This window comes from Gavia stellata, chromosome 1 (assembly GCF_030936135.1).
Source record: "Gavia stellata isolate bGavSte3 chromosome 1, bGavSte3.hap2, whole genome shotgun sequence".
NCBI classification, from domain to species: domain Eukaryota; kingdom Metazoa; phylum Chordata; class Aves; order Gaviiformes; family Gaviidae; genus Gavia; species Gavia stellata.
Window position 1 is genome coordinate 34,715,007 of NC_082594.1, and position 16,070 is coordinate 34,731,076.

The 16,070-nt window shown below is 41.2% G+C and overlaps 1 protein-coding gene across 3 annotated transcripts in view; it reads left to right on the plus strand.

Moving 5' to 3' along the window:
- The window catches only part of ELF1 (E74 like ETS transcription factor 1), a 39,056-nt gene extending 25,401 nt beyond the window's left edge, over positions 1–13,655 (plus strand). For all 3 annotated transcript variants that reach the window (XM_059818775.1, XM_059818767.1, XM_059818782.1), the window contains exons 7-8: positions 1,020–1,487; positions 12,360–13,655. In XM_059818775.1, coding sequence (XP_059674758.1) covers positions 1,020–1,487; positions 12,360–12,975 — 1,084 coding nt within the window. In that variant the 3' untranslated portion in view covers positions 12,976–13,655. The remainder of the gene's footprint in view (positions 1–1,019; positions 1,488–12,359) is intronic.
- Positions 13,656–16,070: the final 2,415 nt, after the last annotated feature.

Genomic DNA, 16,070 nt, shown 5'->3' on the forward strand with positions numbered 1-16,070 from the left:
ACAACAGAAAAGAGTTAGTATTCTATCAGTTTTGGAAATGAGGAAGTTATTTCAGCAAAATAAATAAGCTAACTAAAAGTAACCCTTACTAACCTCAACCCCAAATCAGTCACCTTCAGTCTCAGCTCAGTCATTTTCAGTGCTGGTGCAAAAACTGCATCTTCACAGTCAGCCACAAAGTAAGAGACTGAAGATTCCAAGTGGGGCAAGCCTTTTACATAAATTTCAGTCTCCTTTCTCCAAAAAATCTAAATTCAGGTGTATTAATGAAATGATTTCTACTTGTTGCAAATCATCCCCTTTCCAATGGAAAATACAGTTTTAGAATTCAGGTCTGGTTGCGTTTCTCTGAACTTGCCTGTACAGATGGTTTTAAAACATCTTATCATGTGCCTCTGCCTATCAGGCTGGGATTTTTCTTGTACATAAAAGACTGTGCAAAATAAGCAAACATCCATGAAGCTTCGATCTTACCCGCTGATTGATAATTGTCCAACTGAGCAGCTATGCATTTCTTTTCATGTCCCTTCACCCTCACCTCAGTGTGCATGACATCAAATTGTCATACTAATTTGTAAATAGAAGTAGTGCTCTCCTGTCCTATTCCCTTTGCTTTGTTGTAGCTAAAATGTCTACCTGTGCTCACTGGTGAATAAGCATGAATTCAGGTAACTGAAAGAACTGTTTGAGTCAAGATGAGAATTACAAGTTTCATGCAATTTGTAAAGAGTATGAGTTGATAGCAGAGCTGCCAAGTCACAGAGTTCTTCTCTTTCTCCTCAGAGTTATCTGAGGTTGAAATTAAAAGGTGACAAGAAACACTAGTAGAAGAAAGTTGTTTGAAAAAAAAAATACGCTATTAAATTGGCCACTCCTTTATAATGAAGAAACTATAAAATATTGTTTATTTGTTACTGCTGGTCTTATTTTCTGGGGGGTTTGTTGCCCTTTTTTTTGTTTGGTTGGTTGGTTTTTGGCAAAAAACACTGTGTAACTTCATGTGTGTATGCTTTAAACAGATACTATTACCAAAGAGGAATACTGGCTAAAGTAGAAGGTCAGCGCCTAGTGTATCAATTTAAAGAAATGCCAAAAGATCTCGTCTATATAGATGATGAAGATGCGAGCCCTAGCACTGAATCATCAGATTCAACTCTGCTCTCAACTCCTGTGGCCAATAGAAACCAGTCGAGCAGATCTAGAGCATCTGCAAACGTGGGAACAAAGGGAGGATCAACCACAGTGCTAAAAACAGGAAACTCGAAGCCTGCTAAGCTGAAGGAGCACGTAGAAGTTGTACAGCAGCAGACACCTGGCTTGAATTCAGAAGTTTTGAGGACAATGCAATCTCCGCAGCCAGTACATCCCACTCAGCTTTTTCGGACAGTTCACGTAATGCAGCCATTGCAGTCCCTTACAGAAGGACATGCAGCTGTAACCAGTAATGTTCCGGATGAAACGTTAAATCCCTCGGTTCAGAATATAAGGTAAGAAAATGTACAGAAAATAAATGTATGAATAATAATAAATTCAGTGGATGATGGCTAGATAGTTTAGATTCTCTGTTGTGCTTCAAAAAAATGCTTGTCTTGTAGTTGGGTTGAAGCGAAATGGTGTCTTTGTGGCTGGTCATAGGAATTGGGAGTTACTACAGCATACTGTGACATACACTCATAAATGCTCTGCCTTTGGTGGAGGAATATGCATCTTTCCTGTGGTATTAGGCCTGATGCAAATCCTTTATAGAGAAAAATACAAAACTTCTCTTCAAAATTGGTTTCATCAGTTCTGTCCCCCAACAGAGGCAGTATTTTCATGGCTCTTCTTTTTCGCTGACTGTTTGGTGTCTTTGCTTTTGAATTATACATGGTGTGTCTGCATGATCCCTTCAGAAAGATTTTCTTTCTTGCTTCTTAATTTTTCTTCTTAACAATTTTTTGTCATCTCTTTCATCTTTCGTATTGTCCCCAGTTTCAACAAGGGAAAGCTCCGTGTTATCTACTATAGCATTTTGCTGCTGTTACAAGAGCATGTTCTTTTGATTTAAGAAAACAATGAACACAATAATCTCATGGGAGCTGTGTATCTGCAGACTATTTTGGGAGACAGTCATGCTTCCACGCTTAATTTGTAAGTCAGCTGGCTAACACTACACAGTGTTTAAGCATCATGACACTTACCCATTAGTGGCAGCATCCTAATTGAAGAGGCTTTAAAAACAATCACTTAAGCTTGGTTTTATCCTAGCCTGAGGCGTCCCCTGATGGAGCTTGTTCATCTCCACTGACTACGAAAGACCTAAAACAAATAAATGTTCTTGTAATCTAGGCCCCTCACAGGAATGTCAGAGTTGTATGTGGTGATTCTGGACCTTAAAGCTGTTTCAGGAAAGCTTCAGGATATAATTCAGGAGCTGCACATTCTTAATGAATTATGAACATCACTTTTTTTTTTGATATTTGCTGTGTTAACATCACCATTATAATGGTTATCATTTTGTGCTGCAAAATGGCAATAATGCTATTTCCTGCTCCCTTCCTCTATTGTTTCCTTTAAAAATTACATCCAGAGCCACCAATAGATTTGGAGTGGTACTGACTATCTGGGGTTAACCATGAATTTTGTCAAAGAGAAGTAAGTAATGACACAAATATGACCAAATAATTTCTTCGTTTCTAAAGAGTAAGTTTTGCTCTCTCATGTCTGCTACTACAGGGATGCTGTAAAAGCTAGTCAGTTATTAGAACTCCACTTACATAAAAGGAAAATCCAGAATAGCAATAACAGCTAGGTTTTCCAGAAGAACTGAAAGAAGAACTGAAACTGTTTAGATCAGCCTCCAGTGACTGATATAATAGAATCAGTAAGAAACGCTTTAGGAGATAACTATTAGTTGAGGAAGCTGAAGATTTATATATGGGAAGTGACAAACCAAGACTGCAGCTTCAATCAAGGAAAAAAGTTATATTATCTCTTCTTTCCTTGGGGTAAAAAACCCCCAAACTTTAAAATTATTCCTGGACTTCCTAGTTTGAATCCTGTTTTTTTTAATTTCATTAAAAATTATGAAATTATTTCATTCACAGAGCAATATGAAAAATGCACACTGAAAAGAGAAAATCACTGGTTAGTAATGGCTGCAAGGGAATAAATACATGGGGCCATGAAAGCAAAAATAATTTTTATAGTTACTGGTAGGCACTGTAAAACAAACTGGAAAGAGTTACCATTTTTAAGAAGACAATACCTGTTTTCATTTGTCTTTTAATTCTACAATGCAAGATTTGAAATCAAATTGGGTTTTGCTTATTTTTCTAACCAACTAGAATTAGTTCAAGAAGCACATAGGGGAGGGACAGGTTATATTTGATCTGAAGTTTATGTGAAAGATAATTATGAAGAATTTGACCAAAAAAACCCAACAACAGGTTCACCAGTTTTGGAATTAATTTAGAAAATTAATAAAAATCTGCAATATAGTGAAAGGAAACAAGTACAGACATAATTGAAGCTATATAGTACCATTTAAGTCAGTAGCAAAATGCTATTAAACATTAATAGGGGGAAAGTTCAGCAGTTTGCAGAGTTAAATAGCTCTAGGCTAGACCTACACTAGATTATGTATCAATAACAGTATCAATAGTATAGATGGCATAAAAAATGGTAACAACAAACAGAAGTATCTGTAAGACCTAATAAAGCAGGCAGGCAAGAAGTCCAGCCAAACATTTGGAAAGCTGCTCAGTGACATTATAACATCCAATTATTGCATTACAGTATTTCACAATCGGACCTTGGGCAATAAGCTAAGAGGAGAAAAGTAGTAGAGATAATCCATGAGTGAAGTTCTAATGAAGTAAAAGCCTTAAAGGCTTAGGGCTCTGTATTGCGTCAGTTCTAAGCCATTGTTTGTAACTTAAAACATTATTATACAGTGTCTTCAATTACACTTTCCTTAGCCAAGATGACAAAGTGTCTCAGATGAAGGCAAAAAAAAAAAAAAAGACCCATCGGATCTTTTCAGCACAGTGTGTAATTACTGAATGGTATAGAAATATCGCTCATTAAGAAAGAATGTACTAAGGTGTTTGAGCAGTTAGAGTGAAAATAAAAACCACAACATGGATTTTTTTGGTGTGCTTTTAACCAGGATGGGCCAAGCTGCAAACCAAGGTGCTGATGAATCCTGTGCAGTAGTCACTGCCCATTCCAGGCCCTAAAAATAAAATTTATGACAGATACATCTCTGTTTAGTTTCAAAATGCAAAGTTCAAATAGTTTGGTGAGGTAGAATGGCACATTGAACATTTTTTGGAGCATATGTTTTAGGTCTTGTTTTATAATAAGGCTAAAACAAAGGAACTGGATTTTGGGTTTGTTTGTTCAAACAGCTATAAATCTCTAGCAGTTGAACGTGTTTGTATATATGTTCTGAATTGCTGCAATGAGGCTTCCATAAGCATTGAAATGAGTGGTCTATGTGATTTGAAAATGTACAGCAGGTACGATTGCCATTATAGAATAAGAGCTGACAAACCTTCTGATGTATGCACACTCTCTGTAGGGTTGTGGTTGGAGTCACTTTATAGTAGTTTTGCAAGGAAGCACGGGGACAAATAGCAACATTGCTTGCTAGTTGGTGTTCAGAGGTTGGGGCACGTAGATAGCCAAGGTCGTTCAGGCGAAACGGCAACCAGGGTTTGGGAATGATCCTCAGAAGGTTTTCTGATGTGTACTGGTTAGTGGTTGAGCTCTGCCGTGAAGCGTGAACATCTTGGACCCATATAATTTGTCTTACGCAATGTAGCTTCTAAAGTTTTATTCGTACGCATGTTCTTCCCTCTTCTTCCTGGAAATAAATAGTCTTCCCTCTGCAGCAGTTTGCTTCTGTTGTGTTGTGAGAAGAAAAAAAAATATGCAGAAAATACTCAGGATTTTTGAGGTCAAAACAATTGGCTGCTTAACACTTAACCATATCCTTCATAGAAGAAGTCTGAACATGCATCTTCTCTGCTGAGGGACTTGGTAAGAGAATAGTATTTGAAGAATGTTGTGAAGGGCTCATGTCACCATCCCTCCCCTGTGCTAGGCAGCATTGCCTGATAGTCTACTCCCAGAGCATCGCTGGGAGAACGTGGCAGCTGTTCCCCAGGGACTCTTCGCGTTTCTCAAAGAAGTGGGCATGCCAGTGATAATCACTGCAGGGGTTGGTTCTTCACAGGAGACAGGCAGTGGCTTCATTTATAGCTGCACCAAGCTCGTGCAGTTATGTGTACTTTGAGGGGAGGATAGTGTCTTACTCTGAAGTGGAAAGGTCTTGGCTTTTGATGGGCTTTTTATACAAGTTTTGGTGCTGCTCTATGCAGGGGAAACAAATTGAGGTGTTGCTTACCAGGTATAGATGCCTCTTCTTCAGCCCCGGTGCTTAAACAGAAAGGCTGTGAGGTGGTGCTAACCCAACCTTGGGAAACTGGGCAGGAGCAGGGTCAGGTCATGCAAACTGGGTTTTGCTGATGGGGGAAGACATCTAGTATCTCCAGTGGGAATGTTTGGAATTGCAAACTCACGGCTGTTCTGCAGGTCTGACTGCTCTGGCTCGGTGGAGGCAAGCACAGTTACTGCAGTCTCCAGTTGTGTAACTGGGAGCTGAATTTGGCACCACACATTTCCAGTGATAAGAGAAAAATAAAAATGCCTCTCTGAGGAGCATTTTATTTGTAACTTTTTCCAAGGAGCCAGCTTTTTCAAGGAAGAAAAAAAAAAAGTCTCTTTGAATTTAGCCCTTGTAAAATTGTTCTGTTTAAACCAGAATAACTGACACAGGTTAACCACAATATCTGGTTTATTGGAGTAATTGTGTTTTAGCTTGGAATTTGGAGGCACTGAAGTAGGCCTGGGATTCAGCTCCATGTTCATTGGGTCATTCTGAGCGTAAAGGGCATCCTTTCTGTTGCTCCAGAAAGCGTACCTCTCCTGTAAGGCTAGTGACTTACCTTGTCATGGGTAGTCTAGGACATTGTACAGGGCTCCAAGGTGCCTGCATTTGGGCAATTAAATTGCTCCCTTAAATGACTAGGTTGCAGGTAGAGAGATGCATTTTCATTTACCTTTAATCTAGAGTAGTAGTAATTTAAGATGGAGTGTCTTCTGGATGGAGTGAAAAGATGTTCTCATGTTACTAACGGTTCAGAGAAGATCATGTTGTGAGTAATTTAAAATTATATGTCTCTTTGTTATTGACTATACGAGACATAGCTGAATCTTCTAGCTGGCAGGTCTGTATACCAAGAAACTTGCAATTAGCTCACTGCTGACAGATCGTGTGCAATGCTTTAGCAGACTTCAGGTTTTAAACACAGTGTTTCTATCAAAATTCAGTTTATTGTTTCTTTTCTGTATTTTCAAGTTGTCATTGTGATAGCTTGGACAGAGCATGTTAGAAGACCAGTATCCCGACTCTGTTCTGTAGCTGGGGGAAAAGCCTAATACAGACCACAGAGGACCAGTGGGATATGCTTTGTCTTCACTTCTGAACTGGAGAACCCTACATAATGAATCAGCCACAGGTTTCATCTTGAACTTTTTGCAACCTTTCGGTTGCAGTAATTCATCCTGAAGGTGACACAAGCGTGGATCACAATAGCAAGATCCTCATTCAAGAGGAGAAGGAAGTAGCTGAAGGAGAATCTTGTGTTTTCTGGGCATGAGCATTCTGTATAAGAACAGTGATGAAGCCGACAATACGCCAACACAGTGGATTGTCCTGATAAGCCAAGCTAATTACCTTCGAAAGTCATGTCTACCCTAAGCAAACATAAATGCTTTCTGCTCTTGTTCCATAATCTGTTTCTGTGCCCAGGCTATGATGTATTGGTGATCTGACTACGGCTATGTTGATGCTGAAAAACAGACAGATTTGTCTAGCATGAGTTTATCAACTCTGAAAACATGATTACAGCTGCTATTCAAATGAAGTGTCTTCATCTTGTGCCATATATAGATGTTAGCTTGTGTAAGTGATTGTTGCAAAGAGCTGATCTCTCTCATCTCTTAATTGAAGGCTTGACTGCATTTCGAGTTTCAGGATGGTGAGGAAAATGCCTTTCCTGAGGGAGATGTTGGTCAGAAATAGGCTGATGTGATCTCAGTGGGCTTCTACAAGAAACTCTCATTTAGCTTACAACAGGGTGTGTTTCTCAGAACACATTTACAATAGGGACAACTTCTATCACATCAAAGACTTTGTTTATAACCAAACATTTTGATTTGATTTTCGTGCAGCTGAGAAGACCTTTTCTTAAGCCCATTTCTGATTTAATTTCTGCAGTCGGCAGGAAGAAGGCTGCTTACAGCAGAAGGGACTTCAAAGTTATCTAGACAGATTAATTTTGTTTCTGCACAATGAGAAGTGATCCACAGGAGCCCTCTTTACATGTCTTTGGCACTGTCAAAAGAGGTGGGGTTTCTGCAGGTCTCTGTTAGTAGCAAAGTTTCTGAGTTTTAATTCAGGTGAGCGTGCAGTTTTGAAAAATTCTGGAAAGAAGACTGTAAGACGGTGTGGGCCAGTAAAAAGGACACCAGATTTGAGAGTTGAGTCCTCTGTCTCTGTCCTCATGACATAAGAAATTATCTTGTCCAGGCAAAGAGCTAGACGAGAACAGGCAAGTTTTGCTCTCCCTTCGGAGGAGGCTGTGTTCAGACTGGGCATGAAGGCATCAAGCGCCTTTCTACCTCTCACGGACGTCTCCCCCTAGACTGCTTAGCAGCTCCTGTCTGCGTGGCTTGTGCTGTAGAAGGGCTATGAGGCAATGCATTGGGGTGAAGTATTGACAAGATTGTTGACGACTCTGAGGATCATGTACACAAGCGCAGCTGTGGAGTGGTTTGCAGTGACGGTAGAGCTCCTGAGTTGCATTTGGCTGATGCTTCCTATAGTCACTCAAAAGAGTTTGCCTCTCAACTTGGGCATCTGAGGTGGTTTTAACAAGCATGTCCCACCCCTTCACTCCCTCACTCTCTTCCTAGCTTGACTGAATGAGTTGTTTGCAACCAGTTAGTTGAACAAATGGGGAAAGACCCTGGAAATTCGGCCACTTATCTCAAGGCCAACGTTTTCCTTATAGCTGTAGGTTGAACAATGTGTATGCTGGAGAGGGAATTCTCCTCTGTTACCTTTCTCTGTGTATTTCTTAATATTGCGTTGTTTCATTTTCTTATTGTGCTGTAAAATACTTTGTTTACCTTTGCTTGTAGCTTCAGGGGTTTTTTTGTATTTTCTCCCTTTCTCCATTTCATAAATTTCACATAAATTACCATGAATAAACTTGTTTTTCCTGCCTGTCACTTACTGTTTGCTTTATTACTAGTTACCTCTTGATGAGCTAATAATGATACTGCACAATTCTAGGCTGTTAACAGTACCAAACACACCAAGAAATAGATGACCATTCTCTGTCAAGCTAAAATGACTTCAGAATTTTTGTCATTCTTTTCTCAGTGGTAACCAGATTGTTTTATGGCAGCATTTCCTTTCATCACTGTTGCTCAGTGTTCTTGTTCTTTTTGTAACCTCAGCAGGAACTTTTAAAGTTACCACCCAATAGATTTGTACCTTAGAGTACCAAGGGCGTTAGCAAATTGACAGTGAAATTCAGCAGCATAGCAAAACACACAGTTCAAAGCACCTAAAATAATGTAGCCCAGTGTTAACAGATCACCTTAAGTAGTGTGTACTTTTTTTTTTTAAAACGGGCAAAACTCTCTACAACTACCTGAAAGGGGGTTGCGGAGAGGTGGGTGTTGGTCTCTTCTCCCAAGTGACTAGCGACAGGACAAGAGGAAATGGCCTCAAGTTGCGCCAGGGGAGGTTCAGGCTGGATATTAGGAAAAAGTTCTTTACTGAGAGAGTGGTGAAACATTGGAACAGGCTGCCCAGGGAGGTGGTGGAGTCACCCTCTCTGGAGGTGTTCAAGGAGCGTGTGGATGTGGCATTGTGGGATGTGGCTTGATGGGCACGGTGCTGTGTGGTGTTGGGTGGGTTGGTTTTTGGTGTGTTGTGGTTTTTGTTTGTTGTTGTTGTTGTTGTGTTTGGTTTTTTTTTTAGGTTGGACTTGATGATCTTACAGGTCTTTTCCAACCTTAGTGATTCTGTGATTCTGTGAAAACAATTAACCAAACCTGTATTTTTTTTAATGATATTCAAGGTAAATAGTTTGAGCAGATAGATTTTTAGTTTGTAAACAGACGCAGTTGTTTGTAGTCTTACCAATTAAGGCAAATGTCTTGCTTGGCCACCATTAGCATAAATAATTTGTATTTGTGGTGCTGTGTGCTACTTAATCCTGTGCTTGTACAGACATCTGCTGCATGCTTTCCCTGCAGCAAGTTCACAGTCTGTGTGTATATATACATATATGTGTATATACTTGTTTATGTATGTGTGTATCATATATATGTGTCTTGACTGATGGAGAAGATAAGAGCATCTGGAGTAAACTGTTGGTCACAGTGTGATGTACAGGTATGGGACTTGCTTTCACGAGAAACAAAATGGCTTAACATCAATATGGAATTACTAATTACAGTGTGCTGAGACAAACGGTCTGGTTCGGTCCTCTCAGAGCTGTTGCTCCCAGTGCTTTGCAGAATACCTTCTGCATTGATTAGATCCAGTTCACATTTTTTGAGGTTGTCCTTTACAGCCATTTAGCAGCTAGAAGCTTTTATTTTTACTATTTTGTTCTAAAACAAAACAGCTAAAGAACAGGCAGTTAGCTTCAGAGTAATACTTGGATGGCATACCAGCACAGGCTAGCAGCTTCAGCTGCTGCTTTCAGAACTGCAACTATTGAGTTGATCTTAATCCTTCAGGCTCAAGTAATTTTCTTCATGGATTAAAGAGCTGGCTTGGTATCTACTCTGATACTTTTAATGCTTTTCTGAGGGCAAGTGTCGGTTTTCTTGCCTTCTTAGTTGTCCCACTTGCATTGCTGGTCCCTGTAGACTTTCCTGGGTTGAGCTGTATCTATGTGACTTTTATATTTTACTGCAAGTTTATTTGTAGCTAGTTTACTTTTTTGTTTTTTAAAAAAGCTAGTGGAACCCCTCATCCTGTACTACTTCTGACACAGACATTTGTGATTTTTATATCAAGGTCCTAGGGGAATTGCTGGGAAAAAAAAGAGTTAGCACTGATAACCCTTAGCAGACTTGGTGTGAGCCTTGGTGCTGAGCTTTGCACTTTAAGCTCGGTTGTTGGTATTTGCTGTGCAGCACCAAGATCTTCAGAAGTTGGAAAGAAAGAAGCGATCACTCTAACTGGTGCTTCACCTGCAGCCAGCCCCCATTTCCATGAGCTGCTTCCTTGGGCTGTTTCCAGTTATGTGAAACAGAAGTTCAAGATTGACTCTGGTGTCAGTTGCATCAAATGTTGTGTCCTGGTTATTACAGCCTCTGTGATGAGACCTGTGTGGGAGCCTCATGGGCAAGGATTTGGATTTGTTTTGCTATAGCAGCATTCCTGCGTACTGCAACCTTCGTTCTTGTGAGGAAGAGAAAGCTACAGATGCAGATTTTGTTCCTTGTATTACCAAGCCACATAGGAGATGGGGAAAAGATTGCCTGCAGCAGGGCCTGGCAGCTAGAGGATGCTCAGGGAGTACTGATGTGCTCTGAGCCTGATACCAGCTGGGTTACGGGAGCTGCTCTTGCTGGAGCAATCTTTGGAGCTCAACTAGAGGCCTTTCCCAGAGGACTGAGCTGAGAGAGACCTGGGAAATCCTCTACAAATACTCCTTTACTTGTCTCTGGTGCTGCACTAAGAAGGGGGGAGTGCAGTTCCCTGTGCGGTTGAACTACTGCCAGCAGCAGCATCTGCATCCACATTGCCCCATAGCTTCACCATTGCATAAGTCCTGCTTTGGTAAGCTTTTTGTTGTAACTGTCATAGCTTATCTTAAGTTAACTTAAATTCAAGTTTTGAATATGCTGAGGCTGATCTGACTGGTCAATAGCTAAACACTGGCAAGTAGGATTTCATAGAGCTGTAAAAAATAGGTACCACACAGGTAGAAAGACTATAGAAAGGAGGATAGTCCACGGTAGATGTATAGCAGGCAACCCTTACAGCTTATCTGAGGACCAGTCTTTAAAACGAAGAGCATGGAGTATTGTGCGTGGACCTCAAAGTACAAATGTTGACAATAAATTGCTTTCCATCTAAAGTGATTTCAGCAGGGGTAGAAATAAGCTAGGAGAAGGAGGAGACAGTTATTTTTGTTTTCGGTCAGTGTCAAATATGTTCAAGAAAACACAAGGGAGAGCTTAAGACTAAAAAAGGGAAGGAGGGCAGGCAGGAGAAAACACTGCAGAGAAGCAGGAAGGTTTGAGAGAACTTTGTGGGACAAGGAGAAGGAAAGAAAAAGATTGTTGGAGAGAGCGTGGCATGGTGGGCTGGAGCAAGCTGTGGGAGGGTGTCAAAGCAGTTACCCTTCCCTTCCTCTTGCCCTCCACTGGAAATCATTTGCTTCACTGGGAGTATGTTGAGGTTTGGGTTTTTTGTTTGTTTTCGTTTTATTTGCGTGACTGTAGTCTATGCATTTCAGCCACATCTCTAAGTCACCATTTGTCCATTGTAGTAGTTGTGCACTTCAGCAATATGGATGTTAAACCATGTTAAATGTTGTCCTCAGCTGTACGTATATAGAAAGTAATGTGGTACCCAAGTCTGTGAGCCTGCAACTGATGGAATCATTCCTAATTTAAACTGATGTTTTGGGAGCAAATTCTGTTCAGTTGCTTTACCAGAAGGAGCGTACAAGCCTGGCAGACAGAGAACTCTGCATCCTGGGAGTCTGAGAAGGTGCTGACAAGACTCATTGTTATAATGCAAATACTTTTGCATATAGGTAAATGTATATACAGATGTCAGGAGAATTGAGGCCTGACTTAAGAATTATTTAGGCTCGTGACTTAGGAATTACTTAGGGTACCTCGTGAAATTGATGGCAGATGTGTTGTGGGTCATGCTCGTGATGTTGGTTGATGCTTGAGAAGGAGATCTTAGATGCAATTCCCAGGTCTTCTGATGAACTACTGAAGGTCTCCAAGGCAGGCTGTTCAGTTTGGCGATGGTAGTGTTGTTCATGCAGGGTACCTTTACTTTGGGAACTGTGTTGCTGAATTCAGGAGTCAGGTCCCGTCCTTGTTTTATTAAGAGAGCAACTACTACCTCTTTTGGAACGGTTGGGTAAATGAAATGTTTCTGATGCCAAGTGATTTTTCAATAAGAAATCTATAATTATTTTTCAGAACTCGGTGTGGAAGTGTTCTGACCCTATAATCTTTTCTAATCTTTATAGGACTTTACAGACTCCAACCCAAGTTCCAGTGGTTGTTTCTCCTGGAAATCAGCAGCTGCATACTGTAACACTCCAGACAGTGCCTCTTACTACAGTGATAGCCAGCACAGATCCAGCCTCGGCAACAACGCCCCAAAAATTCATTTTACAAGCCATTCCTACTTCACAACCCATGACGGTTCTTAAGGAAAACGTCATGCTGCAGTCTCAGAAGCCAGTCTCGCCTCCTTCCTCAATTGTGCTGAGCCCAGCACAGGTTCAGCAGGTGCTCACCAGCAGCGTGCAGACAATTTGCAATGGAACAGTCAACATGGCTTCGTCTCCATCCTTCAGTGCCACTACCCCTGTGGTAACGTTTTCGCCTAGCAGCTCACAGGTGGTGGCTCATCCATCCGGCACGGTGATCACTTCGGTTATTAAAGCACCAGAAACGAAACAGATTGGCGTACAAGGAGTGGTAAAAGAAGAAGACAGTGACAAATTAGATGATACTGAGCAGTCGGAGCAGAGATTCCAGCAGCAACCGTTTGTGATGGTAGTGTCCAGTTCGAATGGTTTCCCATCTAACGTGCAAGTGAAGCAAGAAAATGAGCCATTGGAACCCAATTCATATTAATAAATAAATAAAAAAGACCCTGTGGATGATTACTTTCATAAATGTGATGGGACCTTTTCAGTTATGTATATATGATTTGATTCTGAAGCAAGATGTTGCAAAGCTACTTAATTTCTGCAGTTAATTGTTAGAATTCATGCTTTAGAATGGATTTTGATCTTCTGTTAATTGCTAAATGTTATCATATAAATAAAATTATATATTACTCATGTTTCAAAATACAGGCATGAAGGAACATGCTTTTTACGCTATGAAGATTTTCTCCTGAGGTTGTTGGCCAAAGTTTCCAACTTCTTTTTTACTGTACGTTTTCAGTCTGTTGCCGATTTACATTGCAGTAACATTATTATAACCTTTTCTGTTTAATCCATACGTGTATCACTTAACTTTTGAAGCAACAGTTACTTTTAATGTGGGACATTTTCATTCCATGTGTATGACTTTTTACAATCAAGTATCTGTTCCATACCGGTGTACAACCATACACCAGTTTTAGACTGGGATAACCAGGTATCCTCTTGCATTTTTTGCAGCACAAGCTCTTGTGCATGCAAAATGGAATATACACTCCTATTGAGAGTATATGAAACATTTATTCCAGTAATGGACAATGCCATGTCTATATTTTATACGAAAATCAGATATATTTAATTACAGAAGCTAACAGCATCACTACAGGTGCAAACGTTTCATGCCATTTTGCGACTATGAAGCTTAACCATCTTGCTTTCTACTTCAGATTATTTTGTAAGGGGGGAGGGAAATTAAATATATACAATTTATGCAGGTATTTGGAGATTAATACTGCTAAGAGTTATTTTTTTTTGATTGTAAATAATGTACATTCAATGTCACAAGGAAGTTTTTTCAGCTAATTTGTTTCCATACAAATTTTTGATAGATGCAAATAAGATCATTATGTTTAGAGGTCTAATGTTATATGTATTCGTATTACAGAGTGAATTTGTATTTAAAGACAAATTTTTAAATGATGGAGCCCTCTGAACCTTGGGTCCTTGTCTTTTGTATTTTTAATTGGTTTATTATGAAAATAAATCAAGTGGAAAAACATGTTTCTGTATTTACTCTGAAATGTTTTTATATTATTATAATGTTTTGATGATCAGCATAACCAACATACACTGAGAAGCAGGACAAAGTGATTAATCAGCGTGGGTCCACGGTGAGTCATGAGCAGTTCACGCATCACTTCTGAACAGACTCGAACGCACCCGACGTGCTGTGGGTATCCTTTGAAATAGCAATACTGTACGTTTTTGTAGCTCAAATAAAAGTTGAGTTAAGTCTGAGAATGGGACTTTAACATATTGGGAAATGATGGAAAAGGGGAAGTTTAAGACAACGCAAAACTTTCAACGTAATTCTGGGGTGCCATTCATTGCAAAGGTCTTTGTAGCTTGTGTAACACAACTGTTCTAGGTCTTCAAAACCTCACGCATTGCAGTGTTTCAACAGAAGCTGGATTATAAATGATTAGTGGGATGAAAAATTAAAGGAAATACGACTTTCTGTGATTGAATTCATGCAGGAGTTTTACTGATTGGTTCATAAGGTTAAATTTAAAGATAAGCATATGAGTACTAGAAAAACCAATGGGACCAGAACTGTGGCAAAGATAGTTTGATCTGTTTGAATAGAAGTAACTGTACAAACTGTATCCAATGAGCAGTTCTTTGCCACGGCTGCCCTGTTTCGTGGCAGTTGAAACCACCCTGTTTAATTCAATGTTTCTTCCCTCCGAGTCCCTTGCAGTCAGGCTTCCACCTACAAATCCATCGTGTCTCAACCCATTTTCAGGAAGGCTGGCTGTACCCAAACCAAAGCGAATGCTGCCAGCTGACCAGTTGTCGTTTATCTGGCAGCTGGGGAGCGCTGGCAATATTGCTAGGAATGCGGATAAGCATTGTAGAAGTGTATCTGATAGAGTTCTCATCCTGAGGGCTATTTCAGATTGATGAAAGCACTGGTGTGGGAGGCTAGGTTTTTTTAATCAGACTATAAAATAGGGACTTTTTCCTGTAGTACAACTATTTCATAGTACCAGGAAACCTTAAGTGATTACACCTGACTGAGTGTTTTTAAAAGTGGAGAAGTTGTTCTGCTGATTTACTGGAAACATGAAAAAAAAATAATCACACCTTAAAATTACAACTTTGCCAACAAAACCTCTTGCCATAGATGCAACTATTACAAAGGGAAAATTGTCCGTTTCGCTTATGCCAGCTGGAAAAGTGGAGAAAACCTCCAGAAGGCAGTACCGTCTCCAACAGCAGACTCTGCTGTGTAACCAACAGCAAATCACTCCCTTCCTATGTCCCTTAGGCCCCAGTCTACCAGCCGGGTGTATCCGTACTTCTACCTCTCCTTGGTACGACAGAGGAAGGGAGAAGGTGGAGTAAATGATAAACGGAGAGCTCGCATGTGGAGTTAAAGCAACTCCTCCCCTCTCACAGCTGCCTTTGTGCCTGTCGCAGCTGCCAAATAGAACACACGATCTCTAACCCCAGCCGCTGCTGACTCAGAAAAACTTGAGGCCGCAGTTCTTTTCTGCGCGCGTGTGGCTGCGGAAGAGAAAAACGCACGTCTTTTTCTGAGGCGTTTCAGGGAAGGGAGTGCGGGGGGGAGGAGAAGGAGGAGGAGAAGGAGAAGGAGAAGGAGGAGGAGGAGGAGGGAGGCCGGCCGGCCGGCCTCAGGCTGCCAGCACTGCCGGCCGGGGCGGAGCTGCCAAGCGGCGGAGCTGCTGAGGCCCAGTTACAGCGGCGGGTGCGGGCACCCTTCAGGCTGGGGCGAGAGGAGGCGTCTGAGCTTCAGACGAGCCCGCTGCCTCCCGGGCGGGCCGGCCCTGCGCCCGTGGCCAGGAACGTCTCAGTCTTCACCCCCCTTCCCCTCAGGCTCGCACCCCAAATGGCGGCTTCGCCAGCTGCCCGCTCTTTCCCCGGTCTGCGTGGAACCCGTTTGGGAGCCCTGTCCGCAATCCGGGGCAAACTCCGGCAGGGAAGCAACCGCCGCAGCGCCGCCATCTCTCTCAGCGCCGCCGGGGGAGGAAGAGGCGGGCGGAAAGGGCTTGCGAGCCC